The 19,070-nt window shown below is 35.3% G+C and overlaps 1 protein-coding gene across 2 annotated transcripts in view; it reads left to right on the plus strand.

Annotated features, from left to right (window-relative positions):
* spdi (sperm antigen with calponin homology and coiled-coil domains split discs) overlaps positions 1 to 19,070 on the plus strand; it is a 179,299-nt gene that overhangs the window by 34,639 nt on the left and 125,590 nt on the right. For both annotated transcript variants that reach the window (XM_085950770.1, XM_085950771.1), the window contains exon 4: positions 3,517 to 4,398. In XM_085950770.1, coding sequence (XP_085806896.1) covers positions 3,517 to 4,398 — 882 coding nt within the window. The remainder of the gene's footprint in view (positions 1 to 3,516; positions 4,399 to 19,070) is intronic.

The following is a 19,070-nucleotide window of genomic DNA, read 5'->3' on the forward strand; positions in this document are numbered from 1 at the left end:
CCAGCCTACCTCCACCCTCGGTAATGGTGTCAACCCATATCAGTCTACGGTATTCATATTTAGAATAGTCATTAGTTTAACAAAAATTAATATGTCCTATTTATGGTGGAATTTGCCAGCCTACCTTCACCCATCGCTATTGGTGTGCACTATTTATGGTGGATTTTAACAGCCTACATCCAACCTTTGCTACACTACAACTAACAATTAGTTTAGGAAAAATAATGTGCGCTATTTATGGCGGATATTAAAAGCCTACCTCCACCCTTCGCTAATGGTTTCAACCCATATTAGTCTACTGTATTCATATTTAGAATAGTTATTAGTTTAACAAAAATTAATGTCCTCTTTATGATTGATTTTGACAGCCTACCTTCACCCATCTCTATTGGTGTGCACTATTTATGATGGATTTTAACAGCCTACATCTAACCTTCGCTACACTACAACTATAAAATAGTTTAGGAAAAATTAATGTGCGCTATTTATGACGAATATTAACAGCCTACCTCCACCCTTCGCTAATGGTGTCAACCTATATCAGTCTACGGTATTCATATTTAGAACGGTTATTTGTTTAACAAAATTTAGTGTGCACTATTTATGGTGGATTTTAACAGCCTACCTCCACCCTTCGCTAATGGTGTCAACCCATATTAGTCTACCGTATTCATATTTAGAATAGTTATTAGTTTAACAAAAATTAATGTCCTATTTATGGTGGAATTTGACAGCCTACCTTCACCCATCGCTTCACTACAACAAACAATTAGTTTAGGAAAAATCAATGTGCGCTATTTATGGAGGATATTAACAGCCTACCTCCACCCTTCGCTTATGGTGTCAACCCATATTAGTCTACCGTATTCATCTTTAGAATAGTTATTAGTTTAACAAAAATTAATGTCCTATTTATGGTGGAATTTTGACAGCCTACCTTCACCCATCGCTTTTGGTGTGCACTATTTATGGTGGATTTCAACAGCCTATATCCAACCTTCGCTACACTACAACTAACAATTAGTTAAGGAAAAATAATGTGCGTTATTTATGGCGGATATTAACAACCTACCTCCACCCTTCGCTAATGGTGTTAACCCATATCAGTCTACGGTATTCATATTTAGAATAGTTATTAGTTTAACAAAAATTAATATGTCCTAATTATGGTGGAATTTGACAGCCTACCTTCACCCATCGCTATTGGTGTGCACTATTTATGGTGGATTTTAACAGCCTACATCCAACCTTTGCTACACTACAACAAACAATTAGTTAAGGAAAAATTAATGTGCGCTATTTATGGCGGATATTAAAAGCCTACCTCTACCATTCGCTTATGGTGTCAACCCATATTAGTCTACCGTATTCATATTTAGAATAGTTATTAGTTTAACAAAAATTAATGTCCTTCTTATGATTGATTTTGACAGCCTACCTTCACCCATCGCTATTGGTGTGCACTATTTATGATGGATTTTAACAGCCTACATCTAACCTTCGCTACACTACAACTATAAAATAGTTTAGGAAAAATTAATGTGCGCTATTTTTGACGAATATTAACAGCCTACCTCCACCTTTCGCTAATGGTGTCAACCTATATCAGTCTACGGTATTCATATTTAGAACGGTTATTTGTTTAACAAAATTTAGTGTGCACTATTTATGGTAGATTTTAACAGCCTACCTCCACCCTTCGCTAATGGTGTCAACCCATATTTGTCTACCGTATTCATATTTAGAATAGTTATTAGTTTAACGAAAATTAATATGTCCTATTTATGGTGGAATTTGACAGCCTACCTTCACCCATCGCTATTGGTGTGCACTATTTATGGTGGATTTTAACAGCCTACATCCAACCTTCGCTACACTACAACTAACAATTAGTTTAGGAAAAATTAATGTGCGCTATTTATGGCGGATATTAACAGCCTACCTCTACCCTTCGCTAATGGTGTCAACCCATATTAGTCTACCGTATTCATATTTAGAATAGTTATTAGTTTTACAAAAATTAATGTCCTATTTATGGTGGAGTTTGACAGCCTACCTTCACCCATCGCTATTGGTGTGCACTATTTATGGTGGATTTTAACAGCCTACCTTCAACCTTCGCTACACTACAACTAACAATAAGTTTAGGAAAAATTAATGTGCGCTATTTATGGCGGATATAAGCAGCCTACCTCCAACCTTCGCTAATGGTGTCAACTCATAGCAGTCTACCGTATTCATATTTAGAACAATTGGTTTAACAAAACTTTATGTGCGCTATTTATGGTGGATATTAACAGCCTACTTCCACTCCTCGCTACTGGTGTCAACACATATCAGTCGACTCTATTTATATTTAGAACAATGAGTTTAACAGAATTTAGTGTGCACTGTTTGTGGTGGATTTGACAGCCTACCTCCACCCATCGCTACTGGTGTGCACTATTTATGGTGGATTATAACAGCCTTCCTCCAACCTTCGCTACACTTCAACTAACAATTTGTTTAAGAAAAAATAATATGCGCTATTTATGGCGGATATTAACATCCTACCTCCACCCTTCGCTACTGTCCACCCATACCAATCTACCCTATTCACTTTGAAAATAATTTGTTTAACAGAATTTAGTGTGCACTATTTATGGTGGATCAAAATTTGCGCATATTGTTTCATGAGATACACACCTACAAATTAACACATTGGCATTTATTGCAATATCAACTAAAGATACGAGATAAGAACTAGTCACGCATGTATTTTTTTCAAATCGCCTTCCACTACTCACAATTAGGTAGGTACCATCAATTTCTGATTAGCAAAGTTCATATTATTGTTACTGCATTCTTTCGGTCGTCGCAATAAAAGTGTCTAGTTACCAATTTATTTTGTTGTTGTCTACCTACTACACACACATTCCATTCTGGATCATCTTTAGTTTGGTTTTGTGAGAATATAAATAGAGCCACGAAATGTCAACCTTCATACCAGATACATAATAAATATATTCATTTCTGGATCATCTTTAGTTTGGTTTTGTGAGAATATAAATAAAGCCACAAAATGCCAACCTTCTTACCAAATACATAATATATATTAACTTCTGGACCAACATTAGTTCAGCTTTGAGGATATAAATAGAGCAACAAAATGGCAATCTTTGTTAGAAAAATGGCCGTTTCTAGAACAATTTGAGCATATTTTTATGGCGAGTACATCGACTGGAATTAGTGGCAAACTGGCAACCTAGGAAACTATTGAAGCGATGTTGTCAATTCGCGCAGACGTATTCTATTTCAACGAAGATAAATGGCTATAAAGGTGGATCAACACCTCTTCTAACTTCTTACACGATCAACAAACAACGGGAAGAGTTGATTATATATATATATATATATATATATATATAATGTTAGTTATGTAATAAATTGTTTTTGTATATTTAAAAATAAGATTATATCCAAACAATCCCCTTCCTCCTGAAATATATTTGTAAAGTGGATTATTTTTTTTTACAGAACCAGCGCCAGATCTCTTCCTTCGCTGCACAAGGAGCCAACAACCGACCGGACCGGACGACCAGCTTCTGGTAACCCGACTTCATCCGTTTACAGAGGAACAATAAGTTCCAAGTCGAAAGCCATTCCTGTTCCCAATTCCAACTATACTAAGCTGGTAAAAAGACCGCTGAGTGCGAACCTGTCACCGAAAACTACCACCGCGATACCCAAAGAGACGGGTTTGAAAGCAAACTCGGGAACAAGCTGTGAAGCAGATGTTGTTGTGCAAAAGGAATCCAAATTGAAACAGTTTGGATTCAGTCGGTTTGGACAGACAAAAAAAAATGTAAAACAAATAATTGACGAAAGAGAAGAACGAAAGACAATAATAGAAGTCAAATCCACTCCAAATTTGCAAGCACATGAATTGAGACAACCAGGATTTAGTAAGTTTGGGCAAGAAAAAAGAATTGCAAAAGAACCATCTGTCAATAATGTGACAGATCGTAGAGAAGAGAGAATTCTAGATGTTAAATCTTCTCCAAATTTAGAATTCCAGAATTCTACAGTGCCTAATACGACTACACAAACGGAAACAATTGTGCCTGTAGTTAGTAAGACTTCAAAAATTTCCTTATTACCCTTTGTAAGAAAGAATCATACAGAACCGAAGGAGGCTAAGATTTCATCTAGCTTTTTAAGGTTCAGGAGTGGAAGTTCTTCTGATAGTAAAACCAGCAGTAGAGCTATTTTTAAATCTACTCCCAACTTGAAGATCGTGAAGAATATTAATAATAACGATGTTCTTTCGGAGAAGGATAACGATCACGGTGTCAAGAAGAACTGGCAAGTGGTGAAGAGGAACGTGCTGCAAGCGAGGACTAAGTCGACTCCTGTCAAGTGAGTTTTGTTTTACTAATTCTGTTTTACTTTTTCATCGGGGTGGGGTCACTACTGCAGTGATGACATTAAATTTGTTAGTTTTGAATATAAACAGAACTGTATACTATTCAAACTTGATAGGTCAATATTAGGATATTGCTTTGATTGAGAATTAAATAAGTAAAAGTAATGTATAATTGGAAAATAATCGGTTTTTACATCACCACTCATGCGTTAAACAAGATTCATACAATATATAACTGCTCTGTATGAATAGATTTGAGTATATCCCATGAATATTATGGTCAGGGCTCGAAATGGATCTGAACGCACCGGAGCGCCGTTCCTGTTCATGAAATCAGTAAAATTATCGCTCCGCCTCGTGGAAAAAATAATTTTACGACCTGAGCTAGATAGGCCATATAACAAAAAATACAACACGCTTATTTTTTTTATAAAATATACATAAAATTTGATGACTATGGTAACATCTACAGAAATTAGTCGAGCGCTCCGGTTCGTAAACTTTTCCATTTCGAGCACTGATTATGGTGACTAAATTGTAATTATTATTTTCATAGTAACTGTAGGTATATAATTAAATTTGAATGTTTTGGATTGACTTATCTTCTTTCTGACGCTAAAAACATCAATAAACGTAAAGAAATATCGGTATTGTGTCATGGAATAGTAGTGAAAATCAATAATAAGAGAAGATAATAAGATCGTGGAATATTTACAATCGCATATTTGACTTTACAAATCTTATCAACTTGGTCACCGGCGCAGTTGTCTCAGTTCAATTCTCAGCATTTCATTAGACAATAATAATATATTGGAACGCGTTATGCTTTTACCGACATTTACTTAAAACTGAAATAATTGGCTATAATATATTATAGCGAAATAGAGAAATCGCGAGTGGAGAACTACAAGGTTCTAAGTGTTTGTCCTTGACGAAACAAAAGTAACAATGTGGCAGCTTAGAATACTACTTCATTGTTGAGTTTGTTTTTTCAAGGACGACCACTTAGAACCTTGTAGTATTAGGCTCGCGAAATATAGATCTTGAGTTTTAGATTTTTTAACATGTTAATTAAAAGGTTTTACTAGCATTTGTATATATACTATTTTTTTATATATGACGTTGTTTTGTTTATAAATTCATAACACGTTTCAATCGCTTGTCTATCACTGCTGTATGGTGCCCCTATTTTTTTTAGTGATCACTCAATGGTACATTTTTCTGATTTACGGTTGATTCATGGATTTTTTTTTTTTATATTTAGTTTTTGGCTATATCTAATATACAAGGGCATAATGATCATACTGGTCATGCTGATCATAATGATCATTTTCATACTGGATATCTCACAATGAAATCGAGGACCAGTGTATCTTAAATCCAAAAAGAACATTTCTGGGAAAATACAATTAAGATTTGTGTGACGTTTTGTGGTGTTAAGAATTATGTTATGAATAGACTACTGAAAGTAGGGTGTCCAAATTTGAGAATTGTAAATACGGGACTGTGATTTACATTTTTCAATATTACGAGAAGGTACTGGTATCTCTGTTGATAATCTAATATAGTTTATTTTTAAATGCATCCAATATTTCAAGTTACAAAATGGAGTAGAAAAATTATTATTATGGTTGAGGTTTCAATTGTTTCATCTTACTACAGATTGATTTAAACAGAATAATTGTGGAACCTGGAAATATAATTTATTACAAATGAAATAATTGCTTATTTTAAAATATACAACTACGAATTTAAAAAATAATATGAATACGTGTATTAAATAAGACTCTAAGTACCAAAAAGTAGTATTGCTTGTAGTTACAAAATACCGAGTCATTGCAGTAAAATTTCATGAAGCAGACCTTTTGAAAAATGTAGTTTTACAGTGTGAAGCAATCACGGCAGCTTCTATAATTTTAAGTATTAAGAACTCGCAAGTGTCAACACACCATCGTCAGCTATTTTATATTGAATGCCGTTGACCACTACTTACAGTGCTACTTACACCATTATAAATAAAACACGCCAACGGACTTACAACGTTGACAGGTTTAATTATTTTGCTGTATTTTTTTGACTTGCTTGAGGCACTTAGACTATAGTTATTGGCGTTGGTATGTAGAACATTTTTCTATAAAAATGTCAGTTTTTATTTTTTGGTACTTAGCGCCTTAATTAATACACGTATTCATAATTATATTGTCTTCATTAGTAGAAATTAATTTTATGAAAAAAAATTCATTAAATTTTGAATTTTACACATTTACACAATCTGGGGTCAATTTACCCTTTGAGTAGGGTGTCCAAGCGTAAATTTGGACACCCTACTCAAAGGGTAAATTGACCCCAGAAAGGTATGATAATTATTTAGGTCGCCACCTATTATGACGATAAGAGACGCCGTTTTTGTTCCTTGTCCTACATTTAAAAAAATCGCCCGCGGCGTAATTTTGTTTAGTATGTATATAGGTACACTAAATTAAATGTTTTTGCGCGATAGATACGTATAAACATACCACATAAGCGTGAAGTTCGTTAGTTTTGACAGAAAATAATATGACGTAATTAAAGCGAGAGAAAACGATGCAATAGACTGCATGTAAGAGCAGTCGTAAATAATAACGGTAAAAATAATTAAATTTACCCTATGCAATTCATGCGCAGTGGGAATGGGACAACTGGGCGCCGCACTGTCGAATGAAATAAATAGACATTCTGTACGATTTTATACAGAAAATAGACAAGGAATTTTAATCAGTTTCTATCTACAACTTTGTGGTTTTAATTCATTTTGCTCTTGACAGAATGTTTTTTTACTGAGGTTGCAAATAATAATAAAATAATTCTCTTCTCGTTGGAACTTAAACATATGCACAATCAAATCATTACTGCATATCATCATAATCATATTACAGGTATTAAATAATAATATAATAATTGAAAATATAAATAATAATATTAAAGATATACTTAATTATTTAAAAAGTACCTATAATTCACACATGTCTAGACGTTTTCGAATTTCAATCGATTGCGTGGCGCCCAGTTGTCCCGGCGCCAAATCGTTTTATATTATAAGGGTTAGGAGTTCTTCTACTACTAAGGTTCTATACTATATTAGATTAATTTATAACTATAAATCCATCGTCGATAAAACCACCTTTTTACAACCGGCAATCGATTTTTTTAAACTTTATATCATGAAATTGATAATGGAATTAAAAAAACTGTAATTAATTACATTTTATGTTGTGTCTAAACTGACATCGTATTCTTCATGTTTGCCAACATGAAACTTCCCATCAATGGCTAGGGTTATCTGATTTGAAAATCTTGAGTCGTGCAACAGAGTAAATTGTATGTGTGGTTTTTTTTGTTATATGGCCATGTACCTACACCCTGCACAGCAAAATCGAAATTTTGTTCTCGCAAGCACACCGTAAGTAAACCATGGCCCACTAATAGTCAGACCCCCTGTCCGGAAACTTGTACGTATGCAGTTCGCCGTATCATACTTCACCGTGAAATATGTTGTATCGGAAATATATGGCCATATATTAAAGACTGTCCAACCTCTTTGGGTCGTATAATACTGACATAAAATTCATGTCTAAATAAAACACGGTTCTTGTCGGTTTACATTTTACAGGAAGTCAGCAGCAAACAAATTTTGAAAATAGTCAATCAAGGACAGAATTCTGATCATCGTAATTTGGTTTCATGGTTATTAATTTTAATCTGAGATGCGGTTCCAGTGGGTCTATTCTATACTTATCGAACACTAAATTGATAAATAGTATCAAACTTAGGGTAGGTTTGTATCAAAATATTAGCACTTATTGTAACAATTACACGAAGCCGGTTTTTATTGTTGCAATAAGTGCGATATTTTAACAGCAGCAAGATAGGTGCTGTTAAAATATAGCACTTATTGCAACAATAAAAACCAGCTTCGTGTAATTGTTACAATAAGTGCTAATATTTTGATACAAACCTACCCTAAGTTTGATAATATTTTTCACTTTATCACTTTAGCGGTCGATAAGCATAGAATAGACCCACAGATCCAAAAGCCTGTTCCTTTTTTTGACTTAATGTCTACAAATGCTGAAAAAGCAACTTCACATAGATATGAAGCTGGAAAAGGCCAGATGTATTTCAGGACTTTCTCTGATAAAACTGGATACACATGTTGTATTTGTAACTAGGTAGTTACAGTTAGTTAAAGTACACTCCTTATATTTATTTTTCAAGATTTATTGATGTCGTATTAATCCATGTTACACCAGGCGCAGCTGCAGTGCGTACCCCCACCAAACTCTTCCCCTACCCCAGTGGGTACGCGTACCACACTTTGGGAAACACTGGCTTAGATTAAGCAGGGCTTGTAGTTTTAGTTCAATGAAAACAATTACGTTTGCTGACAGTTTATGTGCACTATTTATGCCAGATCTTTACAGCCTACCTCCACCCTTCGCCACTGAATTATAATAATATCATATTCTACAGTTCTTAAGGACTGTGCAGTATTTTAATATCTAGATAGATTAGACATATTTACGACTTTATGCCGTTTTAATAAAAATAAATACCTACATTATAAAATAGAACATAATTTCCCGCGCACGTTGTATTTATATAAAAAACCGAAATACAAAAAATCTTAAGTCAACGTACTCGCGGACGATCGTTTTATTTTCGATAATAAAAAATGGCCGACGCAAGTGCAATGTTGCATTTTGTGTTTTTTGTTTTTTTATTGTTTTTATTTATATCTTCTGTGGTTCATTCGCCAAGGCTATGGTTGAAAAATTGGATACGCGAATTATTGTTTTATTACTCGCCTCGAATCGATCTGTGTATTGTGTTAATTTTCTGTTGTTGATTGTAAATGAAGACTTCAATGCTTGCATTTTCGTCATTGTGTCATAATACAATAATATGACCCATATCACGCGGAATGAACGGTGATGTTAGTAATCCGGTTGATTCAGGGGTAAATTACCCCAGATTGGGGGTAATGAAGACCAAGAACACAAAAATAAGGGAAATTAGTGGATTACCTTCTGGGTGTGACTTAGAAGCGGGAAAACTGGTCGATTTTGAAGACTAAGTATACTTATAAAAAATACTTAGTATCGAAACTTGTTCCAAAATACTTACTAGTATTTGAAATATCGGCTTTAATAGAATCGCTAAAAATACACTGAGCCGATTCCAACGCTTTTCGAAATGTCCCATTTATTATAAAATTTTGAACACCTTTTAAAATTTTGAGTTGTTTTTATGATAGGTTATAAAATGAATATACAATGATGACATGTTTTGAGCTCTCATAACAAGCCTATGCCATCATCCGAAGAAATGTGCTGCCAATTACACAAAATTTATGACCTATTGTTCATACATAAGATTATGTCATTCGAGTGCATAGACTAATTAATTAAAATACACAAGTCTACCAACTAGCGAGCGACTCGCGTGATCTCATCGCATGCGTTCGAACAAGTTTTTTGTAATAAGTTTATTGGGCCACACGTACTGAGTATCTTTAGTTTGCATTCGAGACTTGAGTACACAGACTGGTGACAGTATTTCCAACTCACCTCTGGTGTGACTGTATGAAAGTATTGACGAACAAGAGCGTCTTGTCCACGTGTTAAAACTGTTAACTAACAATCCTCTCCAGTGCAGCCCATCGCACTTCCGTTTTCAAATGAGGAACGCCGCCAAATTTATCATTTCATTTTACGCTCCCGCAGTGTACGGATCTATCAAATTACGTAATTTGAAGCTTTTTATAATAAAAATACGTCTAAAACGATCGGGAGTGATGTTAGAATTATTGTTAGTAAAGTTTTGTTTTATTATGAAGAATAAAAAGAGTCGCATCTAAAAGGAGAGCCGATGCATTATTTAAACACGTCTCTAACACGCGTTGCCGCCATGAGAGGTACGTCGCTGATAAGTCTTATATATGCGACTACAGCGACTTCCTTTTATCACCGATTTCTTGTTGCCGAACAGAACAACAGGGGCATCAGTTATTTGTTCTCCCAATGTGCAAAAGTTATCTGTCATTGGTGATGCCGATCGGATGCCGCTGGCTTCCTGTAAACTGACAATAACCGTGTTTTATTCAGACATGAATTTTATCTCAGTACTAAGGTCTTTAATGTACCATCATACATTTACGACACAACATTTCACGGTGAAGTGTGATACGGCAAATTACGTACAAATTTACGGACACGCAGTCAGGTACCTAGATGTTCTACGAGATTTTACAGAATGATTCAAGGGTTCCGCCAAACAAAACAAAAAGGTTTGGAATCACTGCTTTAAACGAATAAAAATCATCTTTCGCGCTTGAGGGCAATAATAAGATGTTATTTTTCCATCAAACGTAGAAATATTTGTTATTTTGGTTTGTTTTATTTCCGAAAGTGCGCGAAGCCGTTTGATTTTATGCACGCTATAAATCCTTACGTCCGCCATTTTCGATATTATTGTTTTATTTTTGAAAATTTGTTTACATTACAACAGGATATAGCAAGCTTTGGACTATTATAATAATACGATGTCTTAGGTATTGAGTATTGTGATAAACAGGCAGTGGCGCACCCAGGGGGGGCAAGGGGCCCTGGCACCCCCCAAACATGAACATTATCAGAATGATTTTAAACATTGAAATTGAAAGCCAATATACACCTTTGGGCTTAGAGAAATAAAAACACGGCAAAAAAATGATTTGTAATTCTCCAGCACCCTTTTTATAAAAAAATCTTAGATTTTAATTTCTAACACAAACATGTTTGTTTAGAAACCCAATCCCAAATGGAACTGTCAAAAAATTCTCGGTGTCCACCCGAATTCTGGAGTGGTGTAGGTCATAGCTGGGGAGGGCTGACAGGGCTCTAGCCCGGCGTGTCCGGTTGACCAGATGAGTGAGATAAACACATATCATAAATTAATCAATAGTAAAAAAAGTCGCCTGCGGCGCTATTATACTTCATGACCATGAACATACACAATTTGAAAAACGTTAATGTAGTGTTTCACACTGCCTTTAATCTTAGCGGTAGGTAGGGGGGCCCAAATATCCTAGCCTGAGGGCACGTTTCAGAATGTGGGGACCATGGTGTAGGTACACCGAGTGCAATAGACAAAAGACCGATACACGAGAAATTAGGCTGTGAAGAAGAAAAAGAGTCTATGGGACTAATTTATATTCTCCTCTTTGGGCCCCCCCAATATTAAATCCTGGGTGCGCCACTGTAAACAGGGCCTGCTGGACTTATATCCTTATAAGTATAATTTGAGGTATTAGAAAATCTGCGGTCCATTATCCGAATAATAATATCAAGGATTATACATAATACTTATAGTGCGACTTTTATATCATGTTTTTACGTCATGACGGTCGTTTCTGGAACTAAAACACGCCCCCGCATTTACTTTCCCCGCTACTAGAGAATAAGCTTCATAACTTTGCGATCCAGCTCTTGAATGAAAATGATGTGATATACCTACCTATTCTAAAAATATTTTTTTTACATAATAATATATTATCTATTTCTTTATTTATTACTACATATATTAATACAATTGAATATCATTTGATCTAATTTTATGCGAGGTAATCAGGCAAAGAGGCGTATCAGTGTAGTAAATAGTACAAAAAAGTGCAAAGTTATAAAACGTACCTATACTCTACCATAATTCAGTGTGTGGTCAATATCGTATAATGTTTTAGTAACATTAAAATATTGCGAGGAAGAGAAGCAGAAAATAAAGCTTTTAATTCCTCTCAATAGTGTCAGATATGGAGTATCTGCTATGACAGGGCAACACGCAAAGAGCACGTGACGTTACCGTGTCGCAGTGACGTCCCTAGACAAAATGCCGCCCCTAGGCAGGGCCAAAATGCCGCCACATTTTTTTTATACAGTACTCTATAATATCATCCTTTCATGACTCCAATACCTAAGAAATGTGTTGTATGGATACATTACTAGCAATATATATATATTATACTTACCACTAAATCTAATTTAAATGCCATCTCTGCTTCAATAGACAATATTGCGAGTCTACGGTTTCAGATATGTATATTTAAAAATATACTTGACAACTTCCAAAACTCGCGAGTGACTGGCAAATATATTTGGGTAAATTTTAAATTAGCTATGCACGTGTCATTGCTATCCACCAAGAACGTGACATCCAAGTACAATGGAAGTAAACTAGACATCGCGAACCCGATAAAAAATACCTGTTAGCGCCTAATTAATACATTTTGTTTCCAACCAGTGAGCTGATTTTTTTAATGGAAAGATATTTCCGTTATTACTAAGTAATAACTAATAATGTAGCTATTTCTATATATACCTTGTGATTCTCTTCGATTTGCCGCCCTTTGGGTAACTGCCGCCCCCAAGCGACGCTCAATCTGCCTACCCCCACGGGACGTCACTGCCGTGTCGTGTAAATGCAGCGCTGTGACGTAGAATACTTGATATTAAAGTCGCAATATACCTACTTCAACGTTTCACGCGTAGAGAGACGTGTTGAGTTTCAATTCCATGTTTCGTCCACTAAGACAACTAGATGACATATTTGTATACATATTAGTTATGAAAAATGTTTAAGCAAATTCAATGCAGTTCGCCATAGCACAGTTCACCGTGAGCTGTTGTTCCGTAGTCAAATGACCGAATAGCATTTGTGTCCCATGGTTTTATGGCTTAATTCCTAAAGCGAACTCTGGTTAAAAACTGCTACACCAGCCGGTAGGGTAATTCAGTTCCCACTCATTTTGTGTTCCCTGGTATATCGTCTAAAGACGCCACACTCACTCTATTGTATTACCTATCTTTATAATATGTGAGAAACTAAAACTGAAACTACACTGACCCGGTTATCTACACACTGAACGCACTGTAGGTAAATTGAATAATTATTATTATTACTATCCATAAAGATGTTTATAGTATTATGTCTGTCAGGATGCGAACCCGGAACCGCAGAAAACACACGTGTTTATAAATCGTTTTACCACTGAGCCACAGAGTAAAGTAAATAAAAAAAAACGCAGAGCCACAGAATCTGGTTTGTGACGCGTTCCGCCGGTCGGCCTTCCCACGACATTGGGAAGCCATCTTGTTTTGTTTTTCTTTTATTTCATTCTTTCCTGCCGCGAAAGTCCAGACTCCAGACGTTTTAATTTTATGTAGGGGTTTGCGAACGAGTTTGAAACCTCGTTTCGCCACAAGTAGATCAGAGGTGTTAGACCCCCAAATCAACCTGTCCCGGTTCTTTAAAAAAAACAATACAGTCGAACTCGGTTATTACGGTCTCCGATATAAGGAGGAAACATTCGTTGACATTTTGGTTTATGATTTTCTCCATCACAGTTATAACGAGCGACTTATCGGATATACCGAGCTAAACTACTATGTGTCGATCGTTTAAAAACATTTCGACCCAAAGCAATAAAATCCGACCGGACAGGATGCCGATGGGAACGGATTACGTTTATAACACTAGTTAACTGTCTAAGTACTTACCTAATTGTTGTTTTCGCCGACAATAATGAAAAAGTATCCGTAGTAGTCCGTAGGTACCTACCAGCGTTCATTACAATAAACAATTTATTTTGTAGTTTATGAAGGCTATGGTTGTTTCGGGAATTTTTACGATGGTTTTCAGATTTTTTATTTTCGACTTTTTTTGTTATGTGAGCGCTTATTTAAAAATATGTATTCTATGATATAATGAGTACTGCTTATAACGAGCAAATTCAGTCGGTCACATCTTCCTCGTAATAACCAAGTCAAGTATTTCGATTCCAAACTAATTAATGGGTTCTTAACGTTATAGGTGTTTGGTTCCGGCTAAATTTCCAGCTCTGAACGAGATATCGCCAGGCTTGAGCAGTAGTGAATACTATTAAATCTTACGATTTTTATTTGTCATCCTGGCCAAAGAGTTTGGAGTAAGCGAGTAAGGACCAGATGCTTAGTCATTCTTTACCGCCATTAAGATACCAATTCTACATTTTGGAATAATTGATGTGGTACAATAATGTTCCTAAGAAGTTTGAGCCGGACGGAATGATCATTTTTTCACCTTTTTAATACTATAGTAGGCAAAGACGCCGAAATGATAGTAGTAAAGACAGAAACACTTAGGCTTTGAGAAAATCACATATAAAAATATATTATGATCTCATATTGAATCGAGCCAGGACCCCGGATGAGATGTTGCCATTACATTAACTGACTGAATGGGTAAAAAATTTGATGTCCTCATGGGAAGAAGCGATTCGCAGCTCTGCGATGAATGTGATGTTTTGGAGGACATTGTACATATAGCAGTACAATGCCCTAAATATTATGATCGACACAGAGTACAGCTGCGAAATGCGGATATCTTTGAGAATGTCGACGAATTGAAAAATACCCTGGCGGTGGGTAGGACGGAAGAACTTGGCAGAATTGTAAAATTCTTTAACAGAATTGGAGTGAGGGCCTGATCGGCGGATCCTCTGCCAGATGAGAAGAGGCGATATGACAGCGAGTCGCAGTCAAAGAATCGGTAAAATCATAAAAAAAATATAAAAGGTGCTTGCTGTCATTAACTAGTGAGATAATTGAGAAACGCATGTGGCATTAGCTGTCAAATTTAGTCAAGTAGGTATAAGGTATAATATATAGCACACACAATTTAAGAAAATATAGAAGGATGTTTATTTACTACAGCTAAATCATCAGTGCAAAAAACTACCTGTATATTATTCTCATTAGCCTTAGAATCTAGCGTGTCCGGAAACTTGTACGTATGCAGTTCGCCGTATCACACTTCACCGTGAAATGTTGTACTTATAGAAAAAATATGGCCATATATTAAAGACCGTCAAACCTCTCTTTGGGTCGTTTGGTACCTACTTACATAGAATTCATGTCTGAATAAAATACGGTTTTTGTCGGTTTACACTTTACAGGAAGCCAGCAACAACCAAAACCATAAAATAGCCGATATACTGGATTATTTGTTAGGTTAGGTTAGGTTTTCATTCTTGAATTCATGAATTTTGCCAAAATCAGCTATGACAATTGAATTAATGTTAATATTGAATCTAATAAAATTGGAAACCGTATAGTATACGCCATACGGCCATCTCTTTCCAGTGATGTCCCTAGACCAGTGGTTCCTAAAGTTGACTGGGCTCCGACCCATCTAACAAAAATTTCCAATCTTGGGACCCACCTCTTAGCTGTCTTAGAGAAAAGAGGGCATAAATATTGGTAATGCTCAGATTCCCTAGTGGCGAGTCGTGGAACTAGTTAATGCTGTCTTATTTGTTCTAATTGAAATGAAAAAAATATTTTTTATAAGTGTTACCAATATGAATGAAAGACTGTTGAAATAAGAAACACAACTTAAATAAAAAAAAAATATTACTTAAATACCTACACCTGAAAGGTTTTTTTACAAAGTTATTTCAATGGGAAGGATGTATTTGTTTCCCTTTTATCTTCATTACAGTTTTAGCATCAACTTCAACTTTGGTTACTTTTAATCGCAGTGAGTTTGATATATCCAATTTATTTCGGTATTTAGTTTTAATGTTAACCATAGCCGAAAATCCGACCTCACATAGATATGAGGTAGTAAAGAGGAGGAGGACTTTCATAGCTTCATCGAACAGGCAAGGATAATTTTATCAGCAACTGAGAGCCAGAATTTAGTTAACTGTTGAAATTATTTTTCAGTGACGTATCTTCTGATAAATCAATGAGTTCTTCACTCGCTTTTGTTGACATACTAGTTGGTAAGTCGTCTTGAAATGGGTTACAAAACCAACGCAACGAATCAAACTTTTTCATCTCTTCCCCAAAATAGTCGTCAAAGTTATTTATTAACAGTGATAAATGACTGGAAATTTCAGACAGTACGTTCATCTTAGGCTGCACTTGGTTTTCAATAATAAAAGTCTCAAGTGTTTCAAAACAATCATACTTGCCATTCTCAATACAACTTTTCCACAACATAAGCTTTTTCATGAACGCTCGAATTTTATCGTGAACTGGAAAAATGTCTGATCCGTTTGATCCTTGCAAATACAAATTAAGGCGTTGTATGGCGGCTACCCATTTCTTCACATAGTTTTTTAAATAGGCGGGCTTGTAAGGATTTTGTTTTAATATAATTTACAATTTTTATCTAGCCAGCTAGCGCTAGCTCTAGCGCTAGCTGGCGATATTCCGCGACTGTACTGCCATCTGTAGTGCATTGGCAATTCAAATTATTATTATTTTATCACAATATTTTTCGTAACTTAAGTTTATTTCAATTTTTAGGAATTATAAATAGCTGAATGAAATATCAAATTTATCACTTCCTATTTTTTAAAATTCATATATACAGTGGCGAGGGCCCACTCAATATTCGCTCGCGACCCACTGGTGGGTCGCGACCCATAGTTTGGGAAACAATGCCCTAGACAAAATGCCGCTCCTAGGCAGCACCAAAATGCCGCCCCATACAGTATTTTTTTATCATCCTTTCACGACTAAAATATCTAAGAAATGTGTTGTATAGTTACTAATAAAATATATACCACTAAATCTAATTTAATAATGTTTGGATAATTTTTAAAATAGGTAAGTATATGTTCCTACCTACTTATAATTCGAAAATTTTCACATGCCATTGCTGGTCTTCACGGACGTGACCTTCAAAGAAAATGGAAATAAACTAGACATCGCGAACCCGACAAAAAAATAAAGTCCTGTTAACCTTAAAGTGTTAATTAATAGGTAGGTACATTTTGTTTCCAACCTGTGAGCTGATTTTTTTAATGGAAAGATATTTCCGTCATTACTAATCTTAGGTAGCTATTTCTATGTAGGTATAGGTACCGAATGATTCTCCTCGATTTGCCGCCCTTCGAGTAACTGCCGACCCCAAGCGACGCTCAATCTGCCTACCCTTTCTTTCCGATAGACAGCTCACGGCGAACTGTGCCACAGTGAAATCTTTTACGTACAATTTACATGCAATCAGAATCTAGGCCCTAGACTAGGTGCATAGAAGATGGTTTCCTATAATATTTTGGCCAACCCTAAAATAGTATGTATCTATGTACCTACATACCTTCGATAAACAAAACGAAAAACGGACTCGAAATTTATTGTCGCACTGCCAAAATGTGCGCGTCACAGCTCTGTTATACGATTATTTTATTCTTTGTAAACGCAGTTAAAAATATTTACAAGATAAAAAGAACATTTTATATACCTACCACGTTTTTAAATTTTCTGTTGAATCATATAAACTTGACAATTCTATGTATTAATAATTTAGGACAAATAAGGCAATTGTCAACAAATCATTTTTTTGCTATTTTGCAACAAACATATACCTATTTAATATAGAATACTGAATACTGAAATGTCATTTTGATTTCCATAGTAACTCACGTATATATTAATAATTTAGTTGCTATGACCACCCCCTTAGCATTCAATAATAATGGATTGGATTACGGATGTCTTTCGAAATAACTTTTCATATAATACAGAATTAACTGAAAATGAATTCAATTCTGCTTAAAGATGGCTAAATGTATTAAAAGAATGCATTGGCATCGTGTTCTGATATATTCTAAGAGTTTCAAGTGTCTAGCTAGTCGGGAAGTAAGTTAAAAATCGATTGCAAGATTTGTACTGGATAAACAACCACCGGACAAACAAAAATACGAGCTAAGAAAAACGTGGTGATTAAAATAATTCATCCCTCAATTAATACAATAGATGAGACATGTTCAACTACTTCAAGTAAGCGGTGATCTAGTATATCAGCAATCTATCACTACCACACTATCCCATTGACATTAATAAACTAAACTTATTTTATTATTATACAAACTCTATTATTTGAGAGTGGGTCTATTGTTTGGACACCGCATCAGTTGAAGTATGTCCTTATGGTCGAGAGGGTTCAGAAGAAATTCTTGACACTCCTTTACTTGAGGTTGTATGGATACTATCCGTGGCTTTATCCAACTGACTCTCTCTCTTAGGTATGCTTACATACTGCAGTCTGCAATTTGGAAGAGATTTTTATTTAGCTACGTATGTTTTTCGACTTATTCGAGGTATAAATGAGAACTCTGCCATTCTGGGCAGTGGTGACCTGTGTCCCCCTGATAACTATCTTAGAATTAGGGAGCATCAGTTGTTTATTCTCCCAAGGTGCAGAACCAACCTGCCACTGGTAATGCCAATTGGGAGGGTGATAACTATGTTCAACCAAATTGCTTCGGGTGTTGATATATTCCACTGGCGTGAGGGTGAGTTTAAATTCTTAAAATATGGTCTCCTTAGCTAACTCGGTGTACTTCTTTGAACTACTATAGATGTATAATTGTATTTTCACTGCGTTTGTATGTTTATACTATGTTCTCTTTTTATATTTTCATTTTTATCCCTTTTATGGATGTCATATCATGTTGTGAATGTCTGAAACTTATAATTTTTTTCCACAATATGTAAAATAAATAAATTAAAATCATTTGATTTAGAACATTTAGGGCATTTAGGCGTTACAGTTAACAATAACAGTTGACTTTTTACGATCACAAAGAAAATACTTACTC

Source organism: Rhyacophila brunnea, unplaced genomic scaffold, assembly GCF_057557595.1.
Source record: "Rhyacophila brunnea isolate RB1 unplaced genomic scaffold, BYU_Rbru_1.0 scaffold_23, whole genome shotgun sequence".
NCBI lineage: Eukaryota > Metazoa > Arthropoda > Insecta > Trichoptera > Rhyacophilidae > Rhyacophila > Rhyacophila brunnea.